We start from the raw sequence: 23,878 nt of genomic DNA on the forward strand, positions 1-23,878 counted from the left end.
AACTCTCTGAACAGGCGTTTCCCTGAGGACCATCTCCAAACAGCTAACGCAGCACATGAAAGGTGCTTGGCACTGTTAGTCATCAGGGACATGCAGCCCCAGACGGCGAGCCGCCGTCTCACGCCCACGAGGATGGCTCGAATCAAAGAGACAGTTAAGTACCAGTGCTGGTGAGGGTGGGCAGGCTGGAAGCGCACACCCGCGGACGGGAATGTAAAACGGTGCGGCCACTTTGGAGAACAGTTGGCAGTTCCTCAGAATGTTAAACACAGAGTCACCAGGTGACCCAGCCCTCCCTCTCCTGGACGTGCACCCCGAGAGACGCTAGCATTCGTCTAGACACAGAAACTGGTACACACATCCTGTAACAGCGTTATTCACCAGAGCCAAGTTTAACAACTCAGATGTTCATCCACGGACCAACAGACACAGAAAAAGTAATACATCGTGTGATGGAATGTTGTTCAGAACAAGTAGGGACGACGCATTGATGCATCGTAAAACATGGATGGCCCTTGAACGCACCACGTTCAGTGAAAGGAGCCGGTCACCAAAGACCACCGCTGCACGAACCCGTTCCCTGGGCTGTCCAGGCGAGGTTAGCCCACAGGGACACCAAGGAGATCAGTGCCGGGAGGCGGGCTGGGCTGAGGAGGGGCAGTGACTGCCGACAGGTGCAGGGTTCTCGCGGAGGGGAGATGAAAACGTTCTAAAATTAGACTGTAGTGATGGCTGCGCAACGCTGTGCATAGACTGAAAACACTGGAGTGCACGTCTGTGAGTATATCCCAGTAAAGCTGGTCTGTTTTTTTAAGCACTCGTCATCCATCCTCACTTCACTCCACACTGTGTGCGCACGCCGCGGCCCTGTTTCCAAGGTCTTCTGCTGTCCACCTGCTTTTTCTGCTCGGTCTTCCCTTGCAATGCCACAAGGCCACCCCCCTCTTTGCCCCAAACACCTCACCCCACCACTGAGCAAGCATGCCAACCCCACTGTTCTTACTGAAAAAAATGACAGCAGCAACGCTGCCACTTTCGGAGCACTGACTGTGTGTCCGGGGCCCGCCCAGCCCCCGCCGCCCCGGGGAACCTACATGGCCACCCGGGAGCAGCCGTTACGAGCAGCCCATACTCAGCATCCTCTGAGGCCCAGCGCGTGATCTGCTCAGGGGTGCACGGGTGGAACCGAGGGGGCCCTCCATCAGCGGGGCTGTGCAGCAGTGCCCGATGCCTAGAGGCCACCGTGCGCATCTGGCCCCACCGCGCTGGTTCCGCGATGCCGCACGGGCAGGGGCAGGGAGCGAGCGGACGGTGAGTGTGTTCACTGCCCCGCGCGGTGGGTCAGGCAGCCCCCTGGCCGTTACACAGCACCGCACTCGGCCTGTGGGTCTGAGCCCCAAATGCTGCTACTCACCCCTCCCCGGGCACCACTGCCCTTTCTGGGCTCCCACCGCCCGCAGGCGTTGTGGGACCTGCTGGGGCTACAGACCGAACCCAAAGCAGCTCCCTGCCGCCTCTCGTCTACCCGGGCTGGGGAGCTGCCAACGCCGAGCACAAGCGCGTGCTTCAGGCTTCAGGATTGCTGAGGCGCGTGTGCGGGGGTGGGATGCAGCCACGAAGCCAAGTTGGCACCCCCTCCGGGCTCCCACATCCTCGAGGGCCAGAACCTCCCGCACGTCTTGGAAGCCGCGGGTGCGGAGGTGCCAGACGGAAACCCATTCACGCCTCCGAGAGGCAGCCCCCAGGGACGCCTGCGCTGTGGGCAACTGTGCTCCACTTCCCTGGCGGGAGCCCCTTCCCCAACGCCTTTACGAGAGCAAGCTTTGGAGGAGAGCCTGGCTCCTTCCCTTCAGGGTAATTTGTGCAGAATTTGGGGGAAATAAAACTGTGGGTCTTGTTCACAAAGTATTCAGTTTCAGGGCAGCAACAGCAGGGCGTTAACTCCAGCCCAGGGTGCGTCTGAGCAGGGGCCCCCCGTGCCTGCAGGGGCCCCACACCCGGAGGCTGGCCGGGCTGTCCTCCCGCCTCGCCACGGACCCCCAGGCTGAGACCCTGGCTCCCCCCCACAGACACGAGACCCGGACTTCCCTGCCTCCAGCCGGCCGGGGTATGGGACACCGCGTGTTCTGCTCGGGGACCGCTTTACAAAGCAGCGGGGTGGCTCAGGGCAGATGCTGGCATTTGCCTGCAGAAGCTGCGAGGGGTGGGGCGGGTCCTACCACGTCGTGGTGGGGCGGGAAGTCGAAGGTGTGCTCGGCCGCCAGCAGCCGGCCGTAGGCGTAGTCCTCGTGTGCCCGGTTCCCGTAGGCCCCGCAGTAGTCGTAAGGCAGCACCTGGGGAGGAAGTGGGGTCAGCAGCCGTCCTCCCCTCTCCCCCTCCCTCGGGACATCAAGGACCAGGACAAGGGCGGGGCGGTGGCGGGCTCAGGCGTTCCATCAACCTTGCACAAATGACACCGTAATCTCCGTGGTGGTGGGAAGGGCAGGCTGAGCCGGCTGGGGTCCCAGGAGGACGGAGCAGTGGGGGTGGGCTTGAGCGCGGAGAGATGGGGAAAGACGGGGCTGAAGGAGGCAGGGCCAGGTCGGCTGGGACCCTGAGGGGCCGAGCCACGGCTTCCGACTTAATGCCAAGGCGGTGGGATGAGACCCAGGGATCAGCTCGCAGAGGAAGAGGGCGACAGAGTTGGGGGTGGGGTAGCAGCAACGGTGGGTCCAGATGCTGTTGCCATGACGATCAGGGACCAGGTCCTGCTCTGAGCCAAGCCCTGCTCAAAGGGCCTCGCGCCCCTAAGGAGGGAGGGCCCTTCTACAGCTGAGGAAACAGAGGCTCAGAAAGACTGAAACTTGCCTCAGGTCAGAACCCTGACGGCCTGGACGACCCTGGGTGGGGGGCCCTGGAGGCTGGCTTCTCAGCCACCACTTGCCTTGGCCTCTCCCGCGCTCTGCCAGCTGCTCCCAGAGATGCCCAGAACCCAGCACGCCGCTCTCGGCCCTACTCCTGCTAGCGGAGGCCCTCCTCCTCCTCTTCCCCGCTCCCAACTCCTAACTCTGCCGGAAAAGCGTGAGCAAGCCAGTCAATTCTCACCTCCCAGCAGGGCCGGCCCTGCCCAGTCTCCTTCGTGGGGGAGAGCGGGTATGAAGTTCTGAGTCAGGCCCCTCTGCTCCCTCAGCGTTCCCCTCCCCGGCTCAAGCCCTGGAGTCCAGGGACAGGCCTGTATGGAGTCTCTGCAGGAAGTCATCTCCCTGGCCCCCCAGGTGGCTCCCACGGGCCCCTGAGGCCCCTGCAGGGAAGTCCCGGCCTGCTCTCGCTTGGCCAGGGAGCCCTGGAAGTGGGGGCGTCCAGTCACCCGGGGCCCTGGACTCCCAGGACGGCTCCTGGGTGGGGGCTGCAAAGCCTGCCCATCCTGGGACCAAGGGTGCGTTCCTGATTCCTGCTCTGGCCTCGGCGGGCTGGCCACGGATCCTGAGGGAATTCCAGGGCAGGCCAGGATGGAGGTGGTGGGCTCTGCAGAGAGCTGCTCAGGGAGGGGTCTTCCCAGGCCCCTCCTCTCTGCCAACCCCGGAGGAGCAGAGGCCGAGGCCCGCAGGAGCTCTGGCCTCCACATCACCTGACAGGCCCTGGCACTTGCCTTGGGACACAGTTGCTATGGAGATGAGATAGGTTGCCCTGGAAGGCGACTGGTGAAAAATAGCAACGGGGAAGGGATTTTAATTTGTGCAAATCTGGATCTAGTGCTGTCCGCCTGGTTGGACCCGAAGCATCGCATCACCTGCTCCAAGACCCCAGGCCAAGGGTTTCACAAGCAGGATGGTTTTGATAATTTTCTCTGAGAGTCTAACAGGCCCTGGGAGGCCCTGGGTGGAGGAGTGGGGCGCCCCCATAAGGGCACCCAGAGGCCAGGATGCAGTGAAACTCCAGCTTACAAACTAACACGTGGAATGCATAATTTTGTGCTAAATCCTCCCATTAACATTAACAGCTGCAGTTGCCAAAAATATCTGAACAAAATTATGAGAAGATGCTCTAATTTCTCCTGTAAACTGGGGGAGTCTTGTGCACGGCCTCCCCACTCTGGGACGCCGGCTTTCCCGGGCCCCTGGCCCGTCCGGCTCACTGAGCGCTGACCGCACAGCGGCCCCCTCGGGCGGGGAGGAGGGGGAGTGGGTGGGGGTCGAGGGCAAGGCCCCGTTGGTGGTGTGACCACTGGGCCCTGGGGCCTACTCACCGGCGCGGCGCCTTGGGGACTAAACCATCCCGGCCGCTCCCAGCCGTGCCGCTCCTGGAACACGCAGCCTCGCGCGAGGAGCTCCTGGGCGGGAAGGAGAGCAGGCACGCTCAGGCCTGGCTGGACCCCAGAGCAGGGCAGGGAGTGAGCGGCGCCATCACCTTGTCCCCGGGGCAGAGGGCCAAGAGGTCCTGGCGCTCGGAACCAGGACCCACGCCCAGGCTCTGACTCCAGCCCCCAGCACCCCACTGTGCCCTCAAGAATCCCCAAAGTGCAGAATTAGCTTCTCTTAAGGACTGAATTGCATCTTCCCCCAATTCCTGTGTTGAAGCCCTAACCCCCCGTGTGACTGTGTTTGGAGAGAGAGCCTGTGAGGAGGGAATCAGAGTGAAATGCGGCCCTAAGGGTGGGGCCCAGATCCTGAAAGGAGAGGAGACGCCAGGGCTCACTCTGCTGGGAGGTGACACAGCGGGAAGGCGACCGTCCGAAAGCCAGGGACAGAACTCTCACCGGGACCGGTCAGCGGGCACCTCGACTCTGACCCCCCAGCCTCCCAAGCAGAGAGAAATGAGACTCTGACGTCCAGCTCCCCGTCTGTGGGACCTGTCACGCCGCCTGAGCAGACTGGTGTTCCCTGTGACCCAGCAACGCCACGGCAGGTGCGCACCCAGGAGGAGCGACACCAGGGGGGTGTACAAGCCCACATGCACACGCGGCACAACAGCCAAGAGGGGAGGACAGCCCACTGAGTGGGGTCCACCCGCACGACGGGATGTTATCCGGCCTTAAAGAGGAAGGACGTCCGACACCTGCTGCCTCGGAGTTGAACCTCAAAAACAGCAGTGAGGAGCAGAAAGCAGTCACAAGAGCCTCGTGGTGCACGCAGCCTTTTATGTGACATGGCAGAGCAGGCCGGTCCGGAGACAGCAGCAGACTAGCGGCCTCCCCAGGCTGGGGGGGCGGGGGGGAAAGGGGAGTTTCTGCCTCACAGCTCCGGGGTTTCCTTCGGCGGCGATGAAAACTCTCTGCAACCAGACGGCGGTGATGCTTGCCCACCGTCATGAATGGACTTTATCCCCCTGAAGTGGGGACTTTAAAATGGTTAAAATGGCAGGTTTTATGTTACGTGTCCTTTAGCACAATAAAAAAATTCTAGCAGACACAGTAAAGTAACATTGTGGCAGATGTCTCTGAAAATATATTTGGTTTGGGGGAGAAAAGAATCTCGGCTGTCAGGTTTGGAAGGGCCCTGTGCCGGCACGGGGGTGTCCAGAGCCCAGGCAGAGGGGGCTTCGGGAGCTGAGTCTGGCAGGGACATTCAAGTGCCAGGACCTTTGGATGCCCGAGGCCGGGACGGCCTGCACCACCCCCTCCTCCCTGAGGACCACTGAGACCTGGAGGTGGAGGGGGCGTCAGGTCACGTGCCAACCGGTGACACCTGACACGTCCTCCCTGGGTGTCCGACGGGGTGGCAGCCAAGGACACAAAATCCACTCCCCTCCAGCGAGCGATGGAGACACGTCCACCCGAGACGAGTCACCTTTCCAAGGAGGGAAAACGGGGGAGCAGGCTCCACTACTTAACAAGACCCACGCCCCAAATGGGGTACCGCGAGGAAGAGGTGTGGAGGCATGGGCAGAGGCCCGTTCCTCGCCGGGGGCGGGGTGCTGCGTCCCCTCCGGGCAGCACCGCGCCGTGAGCAGCCGGTCTGAGCCCATCGCCTGCCGCTCCAGTGCAGCAGGCCCCGCGTTCCTTGGGAGGCCGCTGAGCTGCGGGGACGGCGCGGGCGGTTAAAGCCGGGGGGCAGGCTGGGGGGAGCCCGAGGCCACGTGGGGGCCCCAGGGTTCCCAGCTGGCCCTCTAGGCCAGGCCAAAGGGCAGAGCCGCCCAGGAGCCCAGGATGTCTCCGTCCTCGGGGGGCACAGCAGACCCCAGCCCCCCCGCCTCGAGTCCCAGTGGAGGAGGCTCCTTCTGCTTAAACGCCACCTGCGCCCGAGCCTGCCCCCCTGTCTCCTGCTCCATCCATCCAGCCCACAGACGTTCCCTGAGCGCCTATCGAGAGCCTGTGCTCAGAGTGCCTGGGGCACAGCTCCTGTGGGCAGCGTCCTGGGAGAAGGTAAGCAAAGCCTACAGCACAGGAGGAGGTGAGGGCAAGGAGGGGATGGGGGTGAATTGGGTTTAGAGGGGGGATGGGAGTGCAGGGAAGGCGCCTGGGGTGTCAGGGGCTTCGGAGACTACACAGGGGCAGGGCCCGGGAAGGGCACCTGATGATGGGTTTCACTGCATAAGCAGAAGTTCACCAGGGAGGACCGACACCCCAGGCAGGCTCCGCAAGCAGGCGCAGGTCTCCCCAGCCCGCTGCTGTCTGGCCACGCCCTCCTGATGGCGCCCTGCCCGCGCACCCGCCCCTGGGGACCCCCTACTGTGCTCCGAGCACGTTCCGTCAGCCACCACGCCATCTCACCTGCCCTGTCCCCTCACACCCTGGGCGCCGTGAGAGCACCCACAGCTCGTAGGGGGCAGGTGCTGGTCAGGGGTGTGGTACCTCGTGCAGGGGGCCCCTCCTCATGTTGCGTCCGGCCAGGGGCTCATCGTGGGGGAAGACAACGGAGTAATTCTTGGCGTAGGACTCGTGGCTGCGCTCGCGAATCCAGCGGCTGTGGTCTGTGAGCGAGTGATGGAAGCGCCTGTCGTGGATAGAGGGGCCGGTCACTGCCTCGGGGAGGGCCAGCCAGGGACCGAGCGCAACTGGACCCTCCAGGGTCCTCAGTGAGGCTCAGGCATTTGGAGGGGGATGTTCTGTCCTCCCACCAAGGGGCCTTGAGCAGCCCCCAAACCTTGGAGAGCTCAGCCTCCTTGCCTGCACCCCCCCCACAGCTGTGAGGAGCAGTGAGCGGACACTGCGGGTGCAGGGCCCCAGGCTGGGGACGTGCTCGGGGCTGAGCCGCGCTCCTGGTCCCCGACGCGGGCACTGGGCTGAGCAGGCCGGGAAGACGGGCCCAGAAGCCCAGAAGATCTGGTGAACGTTAACATGAGGGGTCTTCGGAGCTTGGGGTCAGCAGATGTGACAGAGTGCCCCTTTCTCCTCGCTGCCCCTCAGGTCAGACCCCCCAGGAGGTGCGGAGGCTCAGGAGAAACCCCAGCTGCGTCCGAGAACCCCGCCCCCGGGGACGGTGTGACCGGGATCCCCGCAGGTCTGTCCCCGTGCTCCTGGGGCGGCATCAGGCGCAGCCACTTCACCCCCTGGTGGTGTCCGGCTCCACCCGGCGAGCCCCACGATACTTCCTGCTGAGCTAAGAGGCCCAGCACGTGTCCTGTGGCCCAGCCCCCGCCCCCAGCCTCCAAGTGGGCAGAACAGCCTGGGCCACCCAATAGCCCCTCCGTCTGGCCCCCCGGGACCGGCCACAGCCGCCTGAGCCAGGCTGTGCACAGGCGCCCCGCTCACCACAGCCCCCGCCTGTCCCCCACGTTCACTCCCCACCTGTGGGCATGTCACACGTCCTCCAGGGCCCACCTTCTCCCAGCTGCGTCCCCAACAGTGCCTCTGTCCTCAGTGACTCCTGTCTGAGCCCCATCGGGGGTACCTGACCCTCGGTTGGCCCACAGTCCCAGTCATCACGACGTTCTGATCTGGGCGGGGGACGGGCTACCGATGCGACAGTTAGCACTAACAGATAATACTTGCGGTCGTCATTATCGTTTAGGGAGCCCTGTTCCAGCGCACGCCGGGGCGGAGTGCCAACTGCAGGAGCCCCTGGCAGCCTCGGAGCGGCCTCATGTGCGGGGCCCCTGGTCTGACTCGCTCCACACGAGGAACCCGCCTGCACCCGTGCGGGGCTACATGCGCTGGCCCAGGAGCTTCCAGCACACACTGCAAGAGAGGGAGCCACGGAGCTGGCTCAGCGGTCCGGGTGGTCCCGGCAGCAGCACTTGGGTGGCAGGAGCCGTGAGGGGACAAGGTGGAGTCTGGAAACTCGTGGCAGGCTTGGGAGAGGCCGAGCCAGGAAGGGAGGAGGCCAGGAGGCCTGCCCTCCACTGCCTAGTCCGTGGTCAGACTCACCCCCAGGCACCAGGGGCCACGTGGCTTTCAGGATGGGGTGTGGTCACCCTCCCAGCCACTCTGAGGAGCCTCAGTTGTCTTCTCAAACCCCCTGGGTGGCAGGGACAGAGGAAGGAGACAGGGCAGGGACAGGGATGGGTGATCCCTGCATGGACAGATCCCGCCTGACCCAGTAGGCGCCGGCTGGCCAGGACTCTGTGACCACTCTGCGCACATATCTGTGGGCATCAGGGCGAGGACACTCAGCCCAGGCAGAGAGTAACCGAGGATCAGCGGAAGGACCGCTCCCCGTGGCCCACACGGGCCTGACCGCCATGTCCACCTGAACACGAGCGGGCAGAGGGACCTGCAGCTGGAGGCCGGGGCCAGCATCCAGCCACCCACCCTCCTGACATAGTAAGGAGCGACTCCTCCTTCCCCGGCTGCCGGGACCCCAAGGACTCCCTGAAAGTAACACCCTGGGCGCCGCCTGTGCAGTCCCTGGGGAGGCGCCCCTCCTGTGAACCTCAGACTCCCCCCCCGGAACCAGCAGATCATTGTTCCCACTGCATGCATGGGGAAACCAAGGCCAGAGAGGAGGAGGGACCAGCTGAGGGCCACACAGCCAATAGGTGGTGGGGCTGGGACGACTGAGAACCCACTTGGGTTTCGCAAAGGGCTGCCACCTCGGCCACGCATGAGGCACCTGCCATGGCCTGGAGGCCACCTGGTGCCAGGCCAGCCCCAGGAGCCTCACACGCAGCCCAGGGTGCAGACGCGTCCTGGACCCCGCCCTGGGCCCTGCCCGCCACAGCCTGACGCCCGGGTCCCTGAGCCCGTCCTTCTGGGTGGAAGGTGAGGGGGTGTCGCGGTCGCGTGTTGCTGGGACCTTCCACTGGGGACAAGCACTGAGGCTCTTTTTCTTCTCAGGTTTTTGGTGACTTCCTGATGCAGCTCCCTCATTCCCTGCCTCTGCCTCCCTCACAGGGTCTCTGTTTCATCTCCTCCCCAGGCCCTCAGGCCCAGGGAAGCAGAACATCTCATTAGTGCTGAAAGGCCCCGGGTGCTGGTGGTGGCAGCCGCCAGCATGGGGCGGGGGCGGGGCAGGGGCCCTGGGTGGATCCGAAGTTCCACGTCAGTGACCGCTCGGGCTTGGATGCAGTGAGCCGGTCGTCTCCCGGGTGCGCTGCCCAGCCAGAGGGTGGGCGGACGAGATCGCAGCCCCCACCCCTACCCTCTGGGCCCCAGCACTCGGGCTCCTTCCCCAGACCCTCTGCCTTCCAGCCTGTGACCCTAGGCCCCGGCCAGGCCGGGGCAGAAGTGGGAGCTCTGCCTGCCTTCCCCACCCCCACCCCGGCAAACCAGCCCGCAAGATGCTCCCATGAACGTCTCAGCTCGCGATAAGAGGCAGCCGATGAAGGCGCAGACCCCCTGAGAGGGAGCTTCACCGGCCTGAGGGCTGGGGCTGATGGCTGCACGCTCTGCGTCCCGCCCTCCCTGCAGCACCCTCCACCAGCCCGGCCTGGGAGGTGGGCAGGAGCCAGCACTGCTCCGCGGAGGCCCCTCGCTGGGCCGAGGGCGAGCCCGGGGCCCTCCCCTTCCTGGGCTGACGCCTCGCCCCCTTGGGCGGCTGGGGACAGTGGACAGCCCTGCAGGCTTGGAAGCAAGGTCCCTGCCCACTCTGGCCTGCCTGCTGGGTGACCTCAGGCCAGTCACCTCCTGGCCTCGGCACCTCTATTTTGCTGTTTGTGGGGCGGGGGTTGCACTGGCCTATCCCTGAGGCCTCTTGCAGCTTTATCATTTCTGGAACATTCTTCTCTTGGGAGAGCGGTGGGCACAGCCCCAGACAGGCTCTGAAGCAGCGCCAGAGCAGACCACACTGTGCCAGGTGCCGCGGAGCGGGTGGCAGTGGGGGGGATCTCAGTCTGTGTCTGTCTGTCTCTGTGGGGGCCAGACATCCCCCCCCCCAAGGGATGTAATGTCCTCAACAGGCCAGGAAGGGACGAGGTTAGCAGCAGGGGAGGGGGCTGTGCCGAGCCCCACCAGCACCTCCAGCCCTGCTGGGCAGCTGGGCTCTCCCCAGGGCGGCTGTCCGCCAGGAGCGCTCACAGCAGAGCTGGCTGAACACCCACAGAGGCCTCTCCAGGCTGCTGCCTCGACCGCCACCTGCAGTGCCCGGGCCACGGACTGCCTCCTGGGGACCAGACCCCAGTGCCACCGAGGCCCACCCTCCAGACCCTGCCGGGGGGCGCCTGCATCTCTGCCCCGCCTCGTGAGGGCTGTGGGCAATCAGGACGCCTCCCAGCTCGGATGCCAGCACCCCGCGGCCTCAGCTCGGGTTGGCTGAGTGTTTCCGTGTGCAGACCAGACGCCGGGCCTTCCACCTACACCAACGTGCTCGCCGCTCCCAACGACAGTTACAGCACGCTCATCACAGCCCGGGTTACAGGGGAAAAGGGTGCTGGGCGTGGGGTGCGATTTATTCCAGCCACCCCAGGAGTGAACGGTGCCTGACATCTCGCTCGCGCCTCCCTGACAGGCACACGCACCAGCAAGCATCACCGCAGCGCAGCCCGCTCCCGGGCGGCCTACGCCGTGCCGCCTGCTCCCCAGGCCTCAGCCTCCCATCTGCAAAGCGGGACGGTGAGGTCCTGCTGCCAATCCCAGAGCTGCCTGGTGGGTCAGGCAGGACCCCGGGACCAGATGTCCCGGGAACTGTAAAGGGCCCCGGATCTGCCAAACCCAGGCACCCCGCAGCTCGGCCCCCGACTGGCAGCCTGCCTCCCTTTCCTTCCTTACTGCCACCTCTTCCAAGAAGCCCTCTAGATTTCAGGGAAGGCTCCTTTCTAAACAGCTCTTGATGTGTGCCGTCCCTGCCCTGTCCGCGGGCGGCCACCCCGCCCACAGGTGCCCGCACACTCGCCTGATGTCATAGCCGTGCATGTCCTTCTCCGGGCGCCCGTGGACGATCCAGTGGGCCAGCTCCTGCCCACAGCCCCCGCCCAGCATCATTCCTGGCAGGGGCAGAGCCTCAGGTCTGCAATCCACCCCCGGGGCCCCTGTACCTCACTCCCATGCCCCTCCCATCTCCCTGAGCAGCATCAGCCCCTAAGCCCTGGGTCTCACACCTGGGGTGTCTCCTAACGGGGCCTCACCCGCTCCCCACAGGCCAGTTGGTCCCCACCCCTGTCAGGGGCCACGTGCTCCTGGGCCCAGCCCCCACCCCAGGGCCAACTCAGCCCCTTCATTCACGAGGATGCCGAGGATGCTGGGTCAGGGCAGACGCCGCTGCCCGCACTCACCTGCACTGTTGAAGCCGCAGCCCAGGTAGAACCCGCGCAGCTCGGGCGCCTCCCCCATCAGGGGCTTGTGGTCTGGAGTGAATGACTCTGAAAGGGTGGGGAAGGCCTGAAGCTCCCTCCTGGCCACATGCTCCCGGGTGGGGTCTCCCAAGAGGGCATAACTGAGCGGGGGTGTGCTGCTGCCTCCGTCATCCAGACCCTCCCCATCCTCAAAACCCATCTCAACGCCCCTTCCTCCAGGGCGCCCCCTGACTGTCCCTGCCCCTCCCCCTGAGCTCCTTGGCCTTTACTACCAGAACTTTTGACCTGAGCCTGGCCTGAACTTCCTGCCTTGTGGGGTCCAGGTGTGTCTCGTGACTGTCGCCATTCTCCTGCTGGTGGGGCCTCTCCCTGAGCCGTCAGCACAGCACGTGGCTCCCCGGGACTGCATCACCTTCCTGCTGGTCACGGCAGGGCACTCTACCCACTGGACTGAGCACCCCGAGGGCGCGGACCGGGCTTTGCTCGCTGCTGTGACCTGAGAGCTAGCACAGGGCCTAGCGAATGTTCACTGAGTGACTAAAGGATTGTAAGTTCTTTGGGAGAGGGAACAAGCCTCCTGCTTCCGTCTGCTGCCAGCCCGCCACAGCAGCGGCCCGAATGAGGAGGGAGAGGGACCCTTGGGCAGAATTATAAAGAGCTCGGCTCTGCAGCTACAGTCCTGGGCGTGAAACCTGCTTCACCCACTAGAAGCCTTGGTTTCCTCACCTGTAAAATCAGGATCGTGGTACTTACTTCATAGGGCTGTTAGTCCATCTGCAAATATTTGCAGCCCACCTGTTTGTATCCAGAACTCAGCTGTGGAGGCAGCTCTGAACAAGACCAGTCCCACCCCTTCGGGGAGCTGACAGGAGAGTGAGGGGCACAGAAAGTGGAATGCTCAAATAAGCAGAAAAGAGAGTGTCTGGGCCGAACACACAATGGGTCAGGGGTCTGGACTGGCTGGAGGGCTGGCCGCCCCGGCCGCCGCCTGGCACCATCATAACCCCGGGTTACTGTGTGGCTGTGCACATGGGTCTCATTTACTCCGTCACCAGGGAACTGGGGCCGTGGGTCAGAGCCGCCTGGCTCCCAGCTGGGTCTTAACCTCCCTGTGCACTGGTCACAAGCACAGCCCTGCTTCCTGCCCGTGACCTGCGACCCCAGCCTCTGATTGTCAGCATCTGAGTTGAAGGAGGCCGCTAGCCCTGGGGACCTGGTGAAGCTTCCAAACAGCTCAGGGCCCCTGAGGGCAGAAAGGCCGCATGGAGGAGGGAGGAGGTGGGTCAGAGTGGAGGGCAGGAGGGGAGGGGGCTTCCCTGGGCCTGTGTGGAGGTCTGGCTGCAAGAGGCAAGGAGGGGAGGCCAGGAGGACGCTGGGGTGGACGCTGGGGTGGGCGCCGGGGCAGCCCGGAGAAGATGGTGGCCGGGCGGAAAGGAGGGAGCGGCCACGGTTGTTTGGGGATGACCCAGTGAGCACTTGAGGGTGCTGGAAATGTTTCCAGGAAGTTCTGAACAGCCTCACGAGGAATTTGAGGAGACAGCCAGCAGGAGGGGAGTCTGGAGGGCAAGGGTCGCTGGATGTTTGACAAATGACTCAAGACGGGCAACTGGAGGACGCAGGCTGCACAGGGCCTCCCAGCAGTGCGGACAGGCCGCCACCTTGGCTCTGACCTAGCGACCCAGGAATGAGACGTCTGCCTGCCCCCAGCTTCCCCGAAGTCAAGGGGGCCTGGGAGTTCCGTGCTCTGTCCTGGAGGCCCAGGGCCACTGACCGGCACGTCCTCCCCGGCCAGGAGAGGAGCTGCTGTCCCCACGGGACCTCCCGCACAGCCAGGAAACCAGACCCCAGATGTCCTCACAGGCACGTCTCCCCCCAAGTGGGGCTTCATGGGGGCAGTGACCCTCGCCTAATTAAAACGAGAACACTCCCCGGGTTGTGCGTGCCCCTGGGACTGCTTCAGGCCTGCGTTTCTCACTGCCAGTCCCACGCAAGCCCCGGGAAGCTGCCAGCGGGCAGTGAGTCATCAGCCCCCATCAGGCACCCTGTGCCCCAGTCCTGTCACCAAAGGCTCCTTCACGAGCCGAACAGATTAAAGCAGCCGGGGCTGGCAGCCGTGGAGACACCATGTGCACCGGCAAGGAGGGGGCTGGATTCCCCAGCCGGCCACAGGCTGGGCATCAGCTCCTGCCCCCTCTGTCCTCACTCCCTGCTCGGCCCGCGGGCACCCATTTGCTGGCCTGCCCTGCACGTGTGGCTTCCTTGCCTCCCCCCACCTGTCACCCGTGTCACAGAGGAGGACACCAAGGCTCAGGGAAGCCAGGGCCTCAGACACAGTTTCCTCTCTGGCAATTCTCTTTCTAGACCTCTCTCTACCCCAGGCAGGCTCACCCCACCCGCTTCCTGCCTTTGTTGAGGACTAGGGATCCCATCGGAGCAGGAAGGCCAGGGGATTCCCAGGTGACGGTGCTGGAACCGCCCTGGGGCGGCCTGTCTCGGCCTGCATGGCCTCATCCCGCAGCCCCGCACGGCGCCATTCACCCCTCTGGGTTTGGCTCAGCGGTCCCCACTCTGGGGGACACACCCTGCACCCACCACCCATGAACCTCCTATCCGAACACTGTCCCCACGGGTCCGCCCTGCCAGCTGTGTGCATCTACCTCTGGCCCAGGCGGGGTGCCCGTTTGAGGCGGGAAGCCCCATAAAAAAACTGGCAGGACCCCCAGGCAGGGCCACTACTCCCCTGCCCACACCATCCGGTTCCCTGGCCCAGCGGCTTTATCTCACTCTTTGCCTCTGAAACGGCTTACTTCTAGGAAAGTAGAACTTACCCCTAAAATTCTATTGGTTCCCTGAGCTAACTCCTGATTGGTCCATTTGTAGTACTTCATTTGCATGGAGCTCACTTCTGATGGGTTATTTCTCTCACTCCTGATTGGTCCATTTCTACAAAGCTTGTTCCTAATCAGTCAACTTTTGTTACACCTTATTTGCATAGGATGTTGCAAACTGTAAACTTGCAGCCTATAAAAGCCTGTGTAAATCTACAGACGGGGTCTAGAGCTTGGAGTGTTAACTTCTCCGGGCCGGCTGGTGTAATAAACCTGAGTTCTCCACCCCTCCCAGTGCTGCTTGGTCTCTCGCCCAGATCCAGGTAGCTGTTAACACTGAGCTGTAACACCCTTTTCTGAAACACGTTAAGGCAGAGGGAGTGGCAATAAGTGATAAGGTGGGTGCCTGGCCCCTGGGACCCCTGGGCTCAGCCACACTCAGTCCCGCAGCTGAAATGTCTGGGCTTTAGGGCTAGCTTGGGCCCCTCTACCACCCAGAGGCCACCCTGTGCCAGGCCCCCAGGCCCGTGGAACACGTTCCCTCCGCTGCCCTGGTGCCCACCTCTCCGGGCTCCCACTACGCGAGCTCTGCCCAGCCTCCAGCAGGGCCCGTTGCTCCTTGTGTGCCCGGGCGGGGGACGGGGGGCGGGCACCCTGAAGTCGGGAGGGGCTGCGTGGACACTGTGTGCCCCTTCACACGGCATCTCTGCTCTCGTTGCCCCTGGGCTTTAAAACTGTATCAAAAACCCACCCAAAAAATTAAAAATAAAATCACATTCAAATCTTCTCCAGCTGCACAGCGTTTGGGACCCAGCTCATACTACTTGTGCAGCGGGCACGGCCTCCCCGACCCTGGGGTCCCTCAGCACCCTGGGCAACACCAGAATGGCCCTGTACAGGCTTTAGTCATTGAGAGGCTTTGTCCCTGCTGAGCTGGGAGTCACTCATGCAAGGACATGACACATCGATTTGGACTTTCAAAGTCTAGCCTGGCCGGCAGGCCCTGAAAAGATAAACCAGTGGCCTTGACTAAATGCTTCAGCTCTGGGCGTCTCCCCAGCGATCCGTGCGCACACTGGCCTGCGGGGCAGGGGCAGGGGCTGCGCCACACACCTCTGGGGAGGGGGCTCTCGGAGCTGAGCGCCTTTGTTCATGGCCCGCCTTGAGTCAGCTCTCCCAGGGGCCAGAGAGGAGGCCCCAGGCTTGGGCCTTTCCATGCTGTGTGAGCGTGTGGCCCTGCTGGCTGGCCGCCGAGGCCAGAGGACTGAGGGGTGAGACCGACTTGGAACTGGGGGTCTCCAGCCCTTTGAGAAGGGTGTCAGGAAAGGGCTTGGCTGGCTCCTCCTTTCCTGGCTCAGCCTCACAGGGTGCTGGGGTGGGGGGCTCATCCCATTTTACAGATGGAAACACCAAGTTCTAGGGGACTGAGCCTGGCTGGGTACGTCAGGACAGGCTTGCATGGGGGCGGGTGGGAGGGAAGAGGCCTGGCTGTGCGCCTGTGAGCACATTTCTGCCCTCCCCGATCTCACAGAGATCTGCCTGCAGAGAGGGGCGAGCGTGGCCCTGGGCCCGGGACTGAGGGATAGCCATCCATGCCTGGATCAGGCCGGCCTCAGGGGGCAGCCCTCCCCCAGCTCCAGGCCTCCCCACTCACCTGGGCCACAGACTGTGGACTTAACCCCTGTCCTCTCCAGCACGGGAACCCGGCGGATGGCACCTTCAGTGTGCTGGGCGAACACATCCCAGTCCAGGTCGAAGAGGCCAAAGGCAAACTTGTCCGACACCTGGGAAGGTGGGCGGGGGACCTGGCCTGTGACAGCCGCCCCACCGGGAGGGCCTGGCCAGCCTCTTGAGTTAAGTGGGTGACAGGGCTGGGCTGGTCCCCTCTGGTCCCCTCAGTTTGTCTGCCCCCACTCTCCTCAGCGGGGCCTGTCTGCTCCCCCTTCTCTGCCCACTGCCCGGGCCCAGGCCCACCTGCTCTGACCTTGATTGTTACCATGGCCCCTGCCTGGTCGCGCTGCTCCCGGCCCTCCTTCATCTCATTCTCCTGAGTCAGATTGAGCCCTTTCTTGCTCTCAAGCCTCCCGTGGCTCCCCGTGACTCTCTGTGGCTCTCAAAGCCCTATGCGAGCAGGCCCTGCCCACATCTACCACTGACCTGCAGCCACCCTGACCTTCCTTCAGTTCTTGGAGAAGGGCGAGCTTGATCTGACCTCAAGGCCTTCACCGGCACCTGGAACAGCTCCCCTGGCCCTCTGCCTGCAGGGCTCTGTGCGGACGCCGTGTCCTTGGGAGCTCCGCCTGAGCACAGCCTGGAGGCCATCCTTCCCCTCCAGTCTCACTAGGCTAACTTCACTCAATGTGCAGATCACCATCCAAAACAGCACCATTTCCTGGCTTGTTTCCTGGGAGTCTCCCCACAAGAACACAGGTCTCCGGCGACAGGGACTTCTGTCTTGGCCTCCCTCTTTCCCCCAAAAGTAAAACAGTATCCGGCCCAAAGCCGTCATTTGCCATCCAGTTCACGGACTAAATGCACGGATGTGGGAGCTGGGGTGGCCCATACACGCTCGAAGGGCCGCTGGGCCCGCTTCAGCCCCGGAAGCTCCCAGGAGAACAGCCCGGGCCTCGGGGGGACAGAGCTGCAGCCACAGGGCGGGGGGGGGGGGGTGGTTGCTGGTGAACAGAAGGCTTAAATGTTTTCACCACTTTCTAAAGTCCTTGTTTTACTTTTTGCAGCCTCTGACTGTTGATGTTTTGAGGCAAGCCCTCCACCCGCCCCGGGTCTGGATCCGCCTGTGTGCCAGGTTCTCCGGGGACTGGAGAAAAACGAGTCCGACCTTGTTGGGTGGGGGACCTGCCATTTCTCAGGTGAGGGCCTGGGGCGCTCCAGGAGGGGAGGTCTCTGGAAGGCAGCATCTCCACGCCGAGACGCAGCTCCACCCCTCCCTCCAGCCCTCTGTCTCACCTCCTCCCAGAAGATGGGGTTGGCTTCATAGCCGCCCACAGACAAGGCATCCCCTTGGAGGCGGAGGTAGACCGAGGCGTCGTGATCACGGACATTGGGCATGTTCTAGAAGGCAGAGCAGAGAGGCCTGGGGGTCGGCCGGGCTGGGCGGTGGGCCCAGCACCTCCACCATGGGTCATAGGCCCATGCTGGGTCTGGGGCACCCCCCTCCTCCTCCCTGTAGGACCCTGAGGACAGAGTGGACCCAGGGTCTCAGGTTACACAGTGGACAACCACCCCTGTTCAAAGCCCCTAAAACAGCAGCACAAATGTAAGAAAGAGGAATGAAGGCGGGAGGGAGGGAAGAAAACCTATAACCCGCAGAGATAAGAGAACAGGGTTATGAACAGCAGACATGAGAACGTTAACCAACACTGGAGGGTGCAGAGTGGACAAAGGAGGGTGGTGACGTAGCTCAGCATTGGGGGAGGGAGATGAAGAGTCAGGCCTCCCTCCATCCCCTCTGTCCCCTTTGTCCCCTCCAATCTGCAGAAGCTGAGCCTGGGGCAACCCCAGGTCCCTCCACAGGGGTGGTGTGTATTTGTGTGTGTGCACATGCGTGTGCATGAGCGCATGCCTGTGTGTGAGAGTGTGCATGCATGTGTGAGTGTGTGCACATGTGTGTTCATGTGTGGGTGCGCATGTGTGTGCATGCATGTACATGTGTGTGCAGGTGTGTCCGTGAGTGAGTGTGAGAGCATTTGTGTGTGTGTGAACAGGAAGTCAGACTAGGGTTTCTCAAAGCAGCTGGACCCAGATCCCCTCCCTCCTGCCCTGTCAGCCACGGCCTGGCCTTGTCCTGCAGGGCCCTGAGGTCTGTCCCCAGAGAAATGGGTCCCCAGAGGCTCCAGGCTCAAGGATGGTGAGGAATGGGCTGTCCTCCCGCTGAAAAGTGGATTAGAGACTCTTCTGTGGAGACACTGAGTAGCCTGGAGAAGACTCCAGATGCTGACACTGAGGTCCCTCACCAAGAGAAGCGCTCACCCCTCAACCCTCTGCATGAGGCTCTCCTGACCCTGCTCCTCCAAGCTTCCAGTCAGCCTGAGGAAAGTCCCTCTTAAAAACAAAACCACACTGGGAGCTTCAGAGATACGAGAAGACGTGGTTCATAAAACAAGGTGCCGTAGGGGAGGAACAGTCCCAGACCGAGAAAGAGGGCTTCCAGTGAGGCATGAGCATCCAAATGGAAAGTTCAGCAGAAGGACTGGGCGCAGCCAGGAGCAGCTTCCAGACGTTAGGCTAAAACAGGGAAAGGCATGGAAACCAGGAGAGGGAAAAAAATACGGAAATTAGAAAGTGAATCCTGAAAGTCTGACACCCACCTTACAGGGGTTCCAGGAAGAGAAAACGGAGTAAAAGGAAAGTCAAAGCAAAAATCCAAGATGTTTTCTCAGATTAAAAATCGAGAATCCCAGACTGAAGGGCCCACACGTGCCCACCGAGTGCTGCGACTGGACCAGGGCTGCCATGGGGCCGTACCAGGGTGGAACGTCAGGACATGAAGTGACTAGGTGGGTCCTGAATAAACAAACATCCTCCCTCGAGGCTGGAAGACCTGGAGCAAGTCCTCAAAATCCTGACAACAATTTCAAATGCAGAGATCTTGACCCAGTCAATCCATCAACTGAGTATGAGAAAAGAATGCAGTTTTTTTTCAGACATTCATGGACACAGGAACATTTACTTCCCCGGGACCCCTTCTCAGGAAGTGGTCAGAGACCATGCCATGGATCCAGAGAGCAACAGATCCAAACAGAGCAGGGACGAGGAAGGTCCCAGGGTGACAGTCAAGCAGAGGCTGATGGAGAAAATTAGAAGCAGCAGGAGGGCCGCTCTGGGGCGGGAGATGGGACCTGGGGACTTGGTGTGACTTCCCCGCTGTGTGTGAGCACGCGGCAGATATTCCTGATGGGCGTTTGACAGATCTGTTGAGATGTTTGGGGGAACCTGTGACAGTTATGAGTGTAGATGCAAATATCCTTGACAAAATACTAGGAAACTGAATCCAGTAACATATAAAAAGGATTCTATACCATGCCCAATGGGATTTACACCAGGAATGCAAGGTTGGTTTAACATCTGAAAATCAATCTACGTAATACACCATATCGAGAGGTTAACGGATGGAAACCACTAATTACTTCAGTAGATGAAGACAAAGGCATTCGAAAGAATCCAACACTTTCCAGGACAAAACCACTCAGCATCCAGGGACAGAAGGGGACTTCCTGATAATGCGTATCTAAGAAACACGCACAGCAAATGCATACTTGTTTGCAGCTTTTCCTCGAAGACCAGGCCAAGAGAAGGATGTCTACACCCACCATTTAACATTGTACTGGAGCTCTGGGCTAGGGCAGCATTAGGCAAGAAAAAGTAATAAAAGGCATCCAGAGAGGAAAAGAAGTAAAACTATCTCTGTGTGCAGTGACGTGATCTTACATACAGATGATCCTAAGGAGCCCACTAAAAACAATTACACCTCATGAAATAGTTCAACGAGCTCACAGGACACAAGGTCAGTATACAACAAACAAACAAAAATGGCTACTTCTCTACACTAGCAGTGGACAATCGAAAATGAAATTAAGGAAATAATTCCATTTACAATATCATCATAAATAGTAAAATGCTTACAAATAAAGTTAACAAAAGAAGTGCAAAACTTGTTCTCTAAAAACTGGAATGGGAGGAGGGTGTAGGTCAGTGGTACAGTGCATGCCTAGCATGCATGAAGTCCTGGGTTCAATCTCTAGCACCTCCATTTAAAACAAACAAACAAACTCAATTACCTTCCCCCACACAAAAAAATTTAAAAACTAGAACATATTTTTGAAAGAAATTAAAGAAGATCTAACTAAACAGAAAGCCATCCCACGTTTATGAAACAAAGCTATTGATAAGATGATAGTTCTCTCTGAACTGACCTGCAGATTCAGCGCAGTTCCTGCCAAAACCTCAGCTGGCTCCTTGGCAGAAGTTGACAAGCTGATCCTAAAATTCATATGGAAATGTATGGGACCCAGAATCCTCAAAGCAATTTTTAAAAAGAATAACAAACACAGAGGACTTACACTTTTGATTTCAAAACTCACTAAAAAGCTACTATAATCAAGACAGACTGATACTAAAACTGGGCAGGAGACCTAAACAAGCAATTCTCCAGGGAGGACATACAAATGGCCAACAGGCACATGAAAAAAATGCTCAATATCACTAATTATCAGAGAAATGCAACTCAAAACTACAATGAGGTATCACCTCACACCAGTCAGAATGGCCATCATTCAGAAGTCCACAAATGACAAATGCTGGAGAGGGTGTGGAGAAAAGGGAACCTTCCTACACCGCTGGTGGGATTGTAGTTAGGTGCAGCCATTATGGAAAACAGTATGGAGAGTCCTCAAAAGACTAAAAATAGACTTACCTTATGACCCAGCAATCCTGCTCCTGGGCACATATCCAGAGGGAAACTTAATTCAAAAAAGACACATGCACCCCAATGTTCATAGCAGCACTATTTACAATAGCCAAGACATGGAAACAACCTAAATGTCCGTTGATGGATGACTGGATAAAGAAGATGTGGTATATTTATATAATAGAATACTACTCAGCCATAAAAAAGAATAAACTAATGCCATTTGCAGCAACATGGATGGACCTGGAGATCATCATTCTAAGTGAAGTAAGCCAGAAGGAAAAAGAAAAATACTATACAATATCACTTATATGCAGAATCTAAAAAAAGAAAAAGACAAATGAACTTATTTACAAAACAGAAACAGACTCACAGACATAGAAAACAAGCTTATGGCTACCGGGGTAGAAGTGGGTGGAAAGTGATAAATCGGGAGTTTGAGATTTGCAGATACTAACTAATATATACAAAATAAACAAGTTCATACTGTGCAGCACAGGGAGCTATATTCAATATCTTGTAGTAACTTATGGTGAAAAAGAATATGAAAACAAATATACGTGTGCTCCCTTTGACTGAAGCATTGTGCTGTGCACCAGAAACTGACACAACATTGTAAACTGACTATATTTCAGTAAAAATATACTTTAAAAAAAAGGCAGACTGGTACTAACATAAGGACGGACACATATAGATCAATGGACTAGAACTGAGAGTCCAGAAATAAACCCTCACGTTTACGGTCAGCTGATTTTTCACAAGGATGCCAAGGCAGTTCAGTGGGGAAAAGGACAATCTTCAACACATGGTGCTGCGACAACTGAACAGCCCCCTGCAAGAGAGGAAGGTGGGCCCCTTCCCCACACCACACACAGCATTTAATTTGAAATGGATCACAGACATAATTATAAGAGCTAAGATCATGAATTCTTAGAAGAAAATATGAGGACAAATCTTTGTGACCTAGGTTAGGAAACACCTTCTTATATATGACACCATAAGCACAAGGGACAAAAGGAAACAAATACATAAATTGCACTTCATCAAAATTAAGAACGTTTGTGTTGGCAGCAAGTTCAACAAGAAAGTGACAAGGCAATCCACAGAACGGGAGAAAATATTCGCCAATCATACGTCTGATAAAGGACCTGAATCCAGAATGTATGGAGAACTCATAATTCAATCAAAGGACAAATAACCTAATTAAAAATGAGCAACACACGTGAACAGAATTTCCCCAGAGAAGACGCACGGCTGGCTGAGAGGCACTGAAACGGCGCCCAGAGGGAGGCGCGGCCCCAGCGGGCCAGGTGCCGCCCCGCACGCGCCGCTGGCGGCTCGAGTCCGAAGCACCGACGGCAAGGGCTGCGAGGGCGCAGAGACGTCAGGCCCCCACGCTGCCGCTGAGAACGTAGAGCGGTGCGTTGTTTCGGGAACAGCCCGACAGTCCTCAGAAAGGTGAGCACGGAGCTCCTCTGTGGCCCAGCGGTCCCCCTCCAGGTGTCCACCCGAGAGAAGTGAAAGTGTGTGTCCACACAAACCCCGTACGTGGATGCTCACAGCAGCGCTACTCACGACAGCCAAAGAGTGGACACACGTCCATCAGCAGATGAATGGATAAGCCAATGGCGGTATCCACGAGCGTATTATTCAGCCATAAAGTAGAGTGAAATTCTGATCCACGTACCACAGGGATGAATCTTAACACCGTCACGCAGAGCGAATGAAGCCAGACACAAGAGACCACACCCAGCGTGGCTGCACTTCATTGGAAGTTTGAAACGGAAAAACCCATAGCGACAGAAATTAGGTCAGTGATGATCTGAGTTGAAGGTGGGGTGGGAAATGGGGACTGATTGTGTGTGTGGGGTCTTAGGGACAAAAGCAACGTTAGACAGGTAGATAAATGATAGGTAGATGGATAGAAACGGTGACAGCTACGTAGAAAACTGAACTGCTGGGGGAAACAAAAACTACTGCTAACTCCAGGAAACACAAAAAGTTGGACACTGTTTGCTCAGGAGTCAACAATATCTACGTTGTCATCGCACTGCAAATTCTGACTACTGACTTAACTAACAAGTGAACAAATAAACAAAGCAAAACCAAAGCATTTTAGAAAGCAAGCAGGGGTGGGAAGAGGCCCGCCTCCACCGAGGCTCCTCAGCCTCCCCCGAGCCCCTCTCTCAGGTCCCTCTGCCCTGGAGGTGGGCACAGCCGGTGTGACCCCTCTGCCCCACCTTTGAGGATATGCAGAGACCAAAAGGGACAGTGTGGCGGCTGTCCCTCCCTCCCACCCGAGTCTCCTAGTCATCTGGCTCCTCTGCAGAGCAGGAGTGAGAACGCCTGCTTGGAAGGGTTGCTGTCGGGAGGGGCACAGGAGGCCTCAGTGCCCGAGCACTTCAGAAATAATCACAGTGATGCCATTACCTCTACTGTCACTGCTCTAAAAACAAAACCAACAATATGCTGCAGCTCCATTGAGCAGGGCAGTGGGGACACCTGGTGGCCAGGGAAGCCCCTGACTTCCGTTCCAGCAGGATCGGCGTCCCCACTTCCCTGCCCTGGCAAGGCCCCAGCTGCCTCTGGGCGTCCAGCACACACTCAGCTCAGCCCCAAGGCACCCGCAGGGTACCCTCCCTGCCCTCTCCCCGTGGAAGCCCACCCTACAGGTACGACCCCAGCCCACAGGTGTCCCTTCCCCGACCTCAGCTCACTCCCTCCCATCTGCTTCTCCTGTCCCCGTTCCATCTGAATCCTGTTGGCTGCTTCCTCTAGGAAGCCTGCCTGATGGCTCCACGCTTCCAAGGTCTCTTCCTCTGAAGCACAGCTGGCTGGACCATCCCAGGCCCTTCGTCGCGGTCATTGTGGTCCTCCCCATGGCTGCCACCTAGTGAGCACCTGCTACGGGCCAGGCACTGTGCTCAGCCCTTCAGCTCTGTCACGCGGTTCCTCCCGCCTCACAGCCCTATGTGGTAGCTACAGTTATCAGCCAGTTTTCAAAAAAAGGAAACTGAGTCTCAGGCAGCACCTTGCC

At 59.5% G+C, this 23,878-nt stretch overlaps 1 protein-coding gene across 3 annotated transcripts in view; it reads right to left on the reverse strand.

Annotated features, from left to right (window-relative positions):
* Nucleotides 1-23,878, reverse strand: part of SARDH (sarcosine dehydrogenase) — a 63,140-nt gene that overhangs the window by 30,656 nt on the left and 8,606 nt on the right. For all 3 annotated transcript variants that reach the window (XM_031450910.2, XM_031450911.2, XM_064490736.1), the window contains 7 exons: nt 17,382-17,486; nt 16,069-16,198; nt 11,566-11,652; nt 11,187-11,277; nt 6,770-6,911; nt 4,226-4,309; nt 2,220-2,333 (listed from right to left, as the gene is read on the reverse strand). In XM_031450910.2, the coding sequence (XP_031306770.1) occupies nt 2,220-2,333; nt 4,226-4,309; nt 6,770-6,911; nt 11,187-11,277; nt 11,566-11,652; nt 16,069-16,198; nt 17,382-17,486 (753 nt within the window). The remainder of the gene's footprint in view (nt 1-2,219; nt 2,334-4,225; nt 4,310-6,769; nt 6,912-11,186; nt 11,278-11,565; nt 11,653-16,068; nt 16,199-17,381; nt 17,487-23,878) is intronic.

Source organism: Camelus dromedarius, chromosome 10 (assembly GCF_036321535.1).
Source record: "Camelus dromedarius isolate mCamDro1 chromosome 10, mCamDro1.pat, whole genome shotgun sequence".
NCBI classification, from domain to species: Eukaryota; Metazoa; Chordata; class Mammalia; order Artiodactyla; family Camelidae; genus Camelus; species Camelus dromedarius.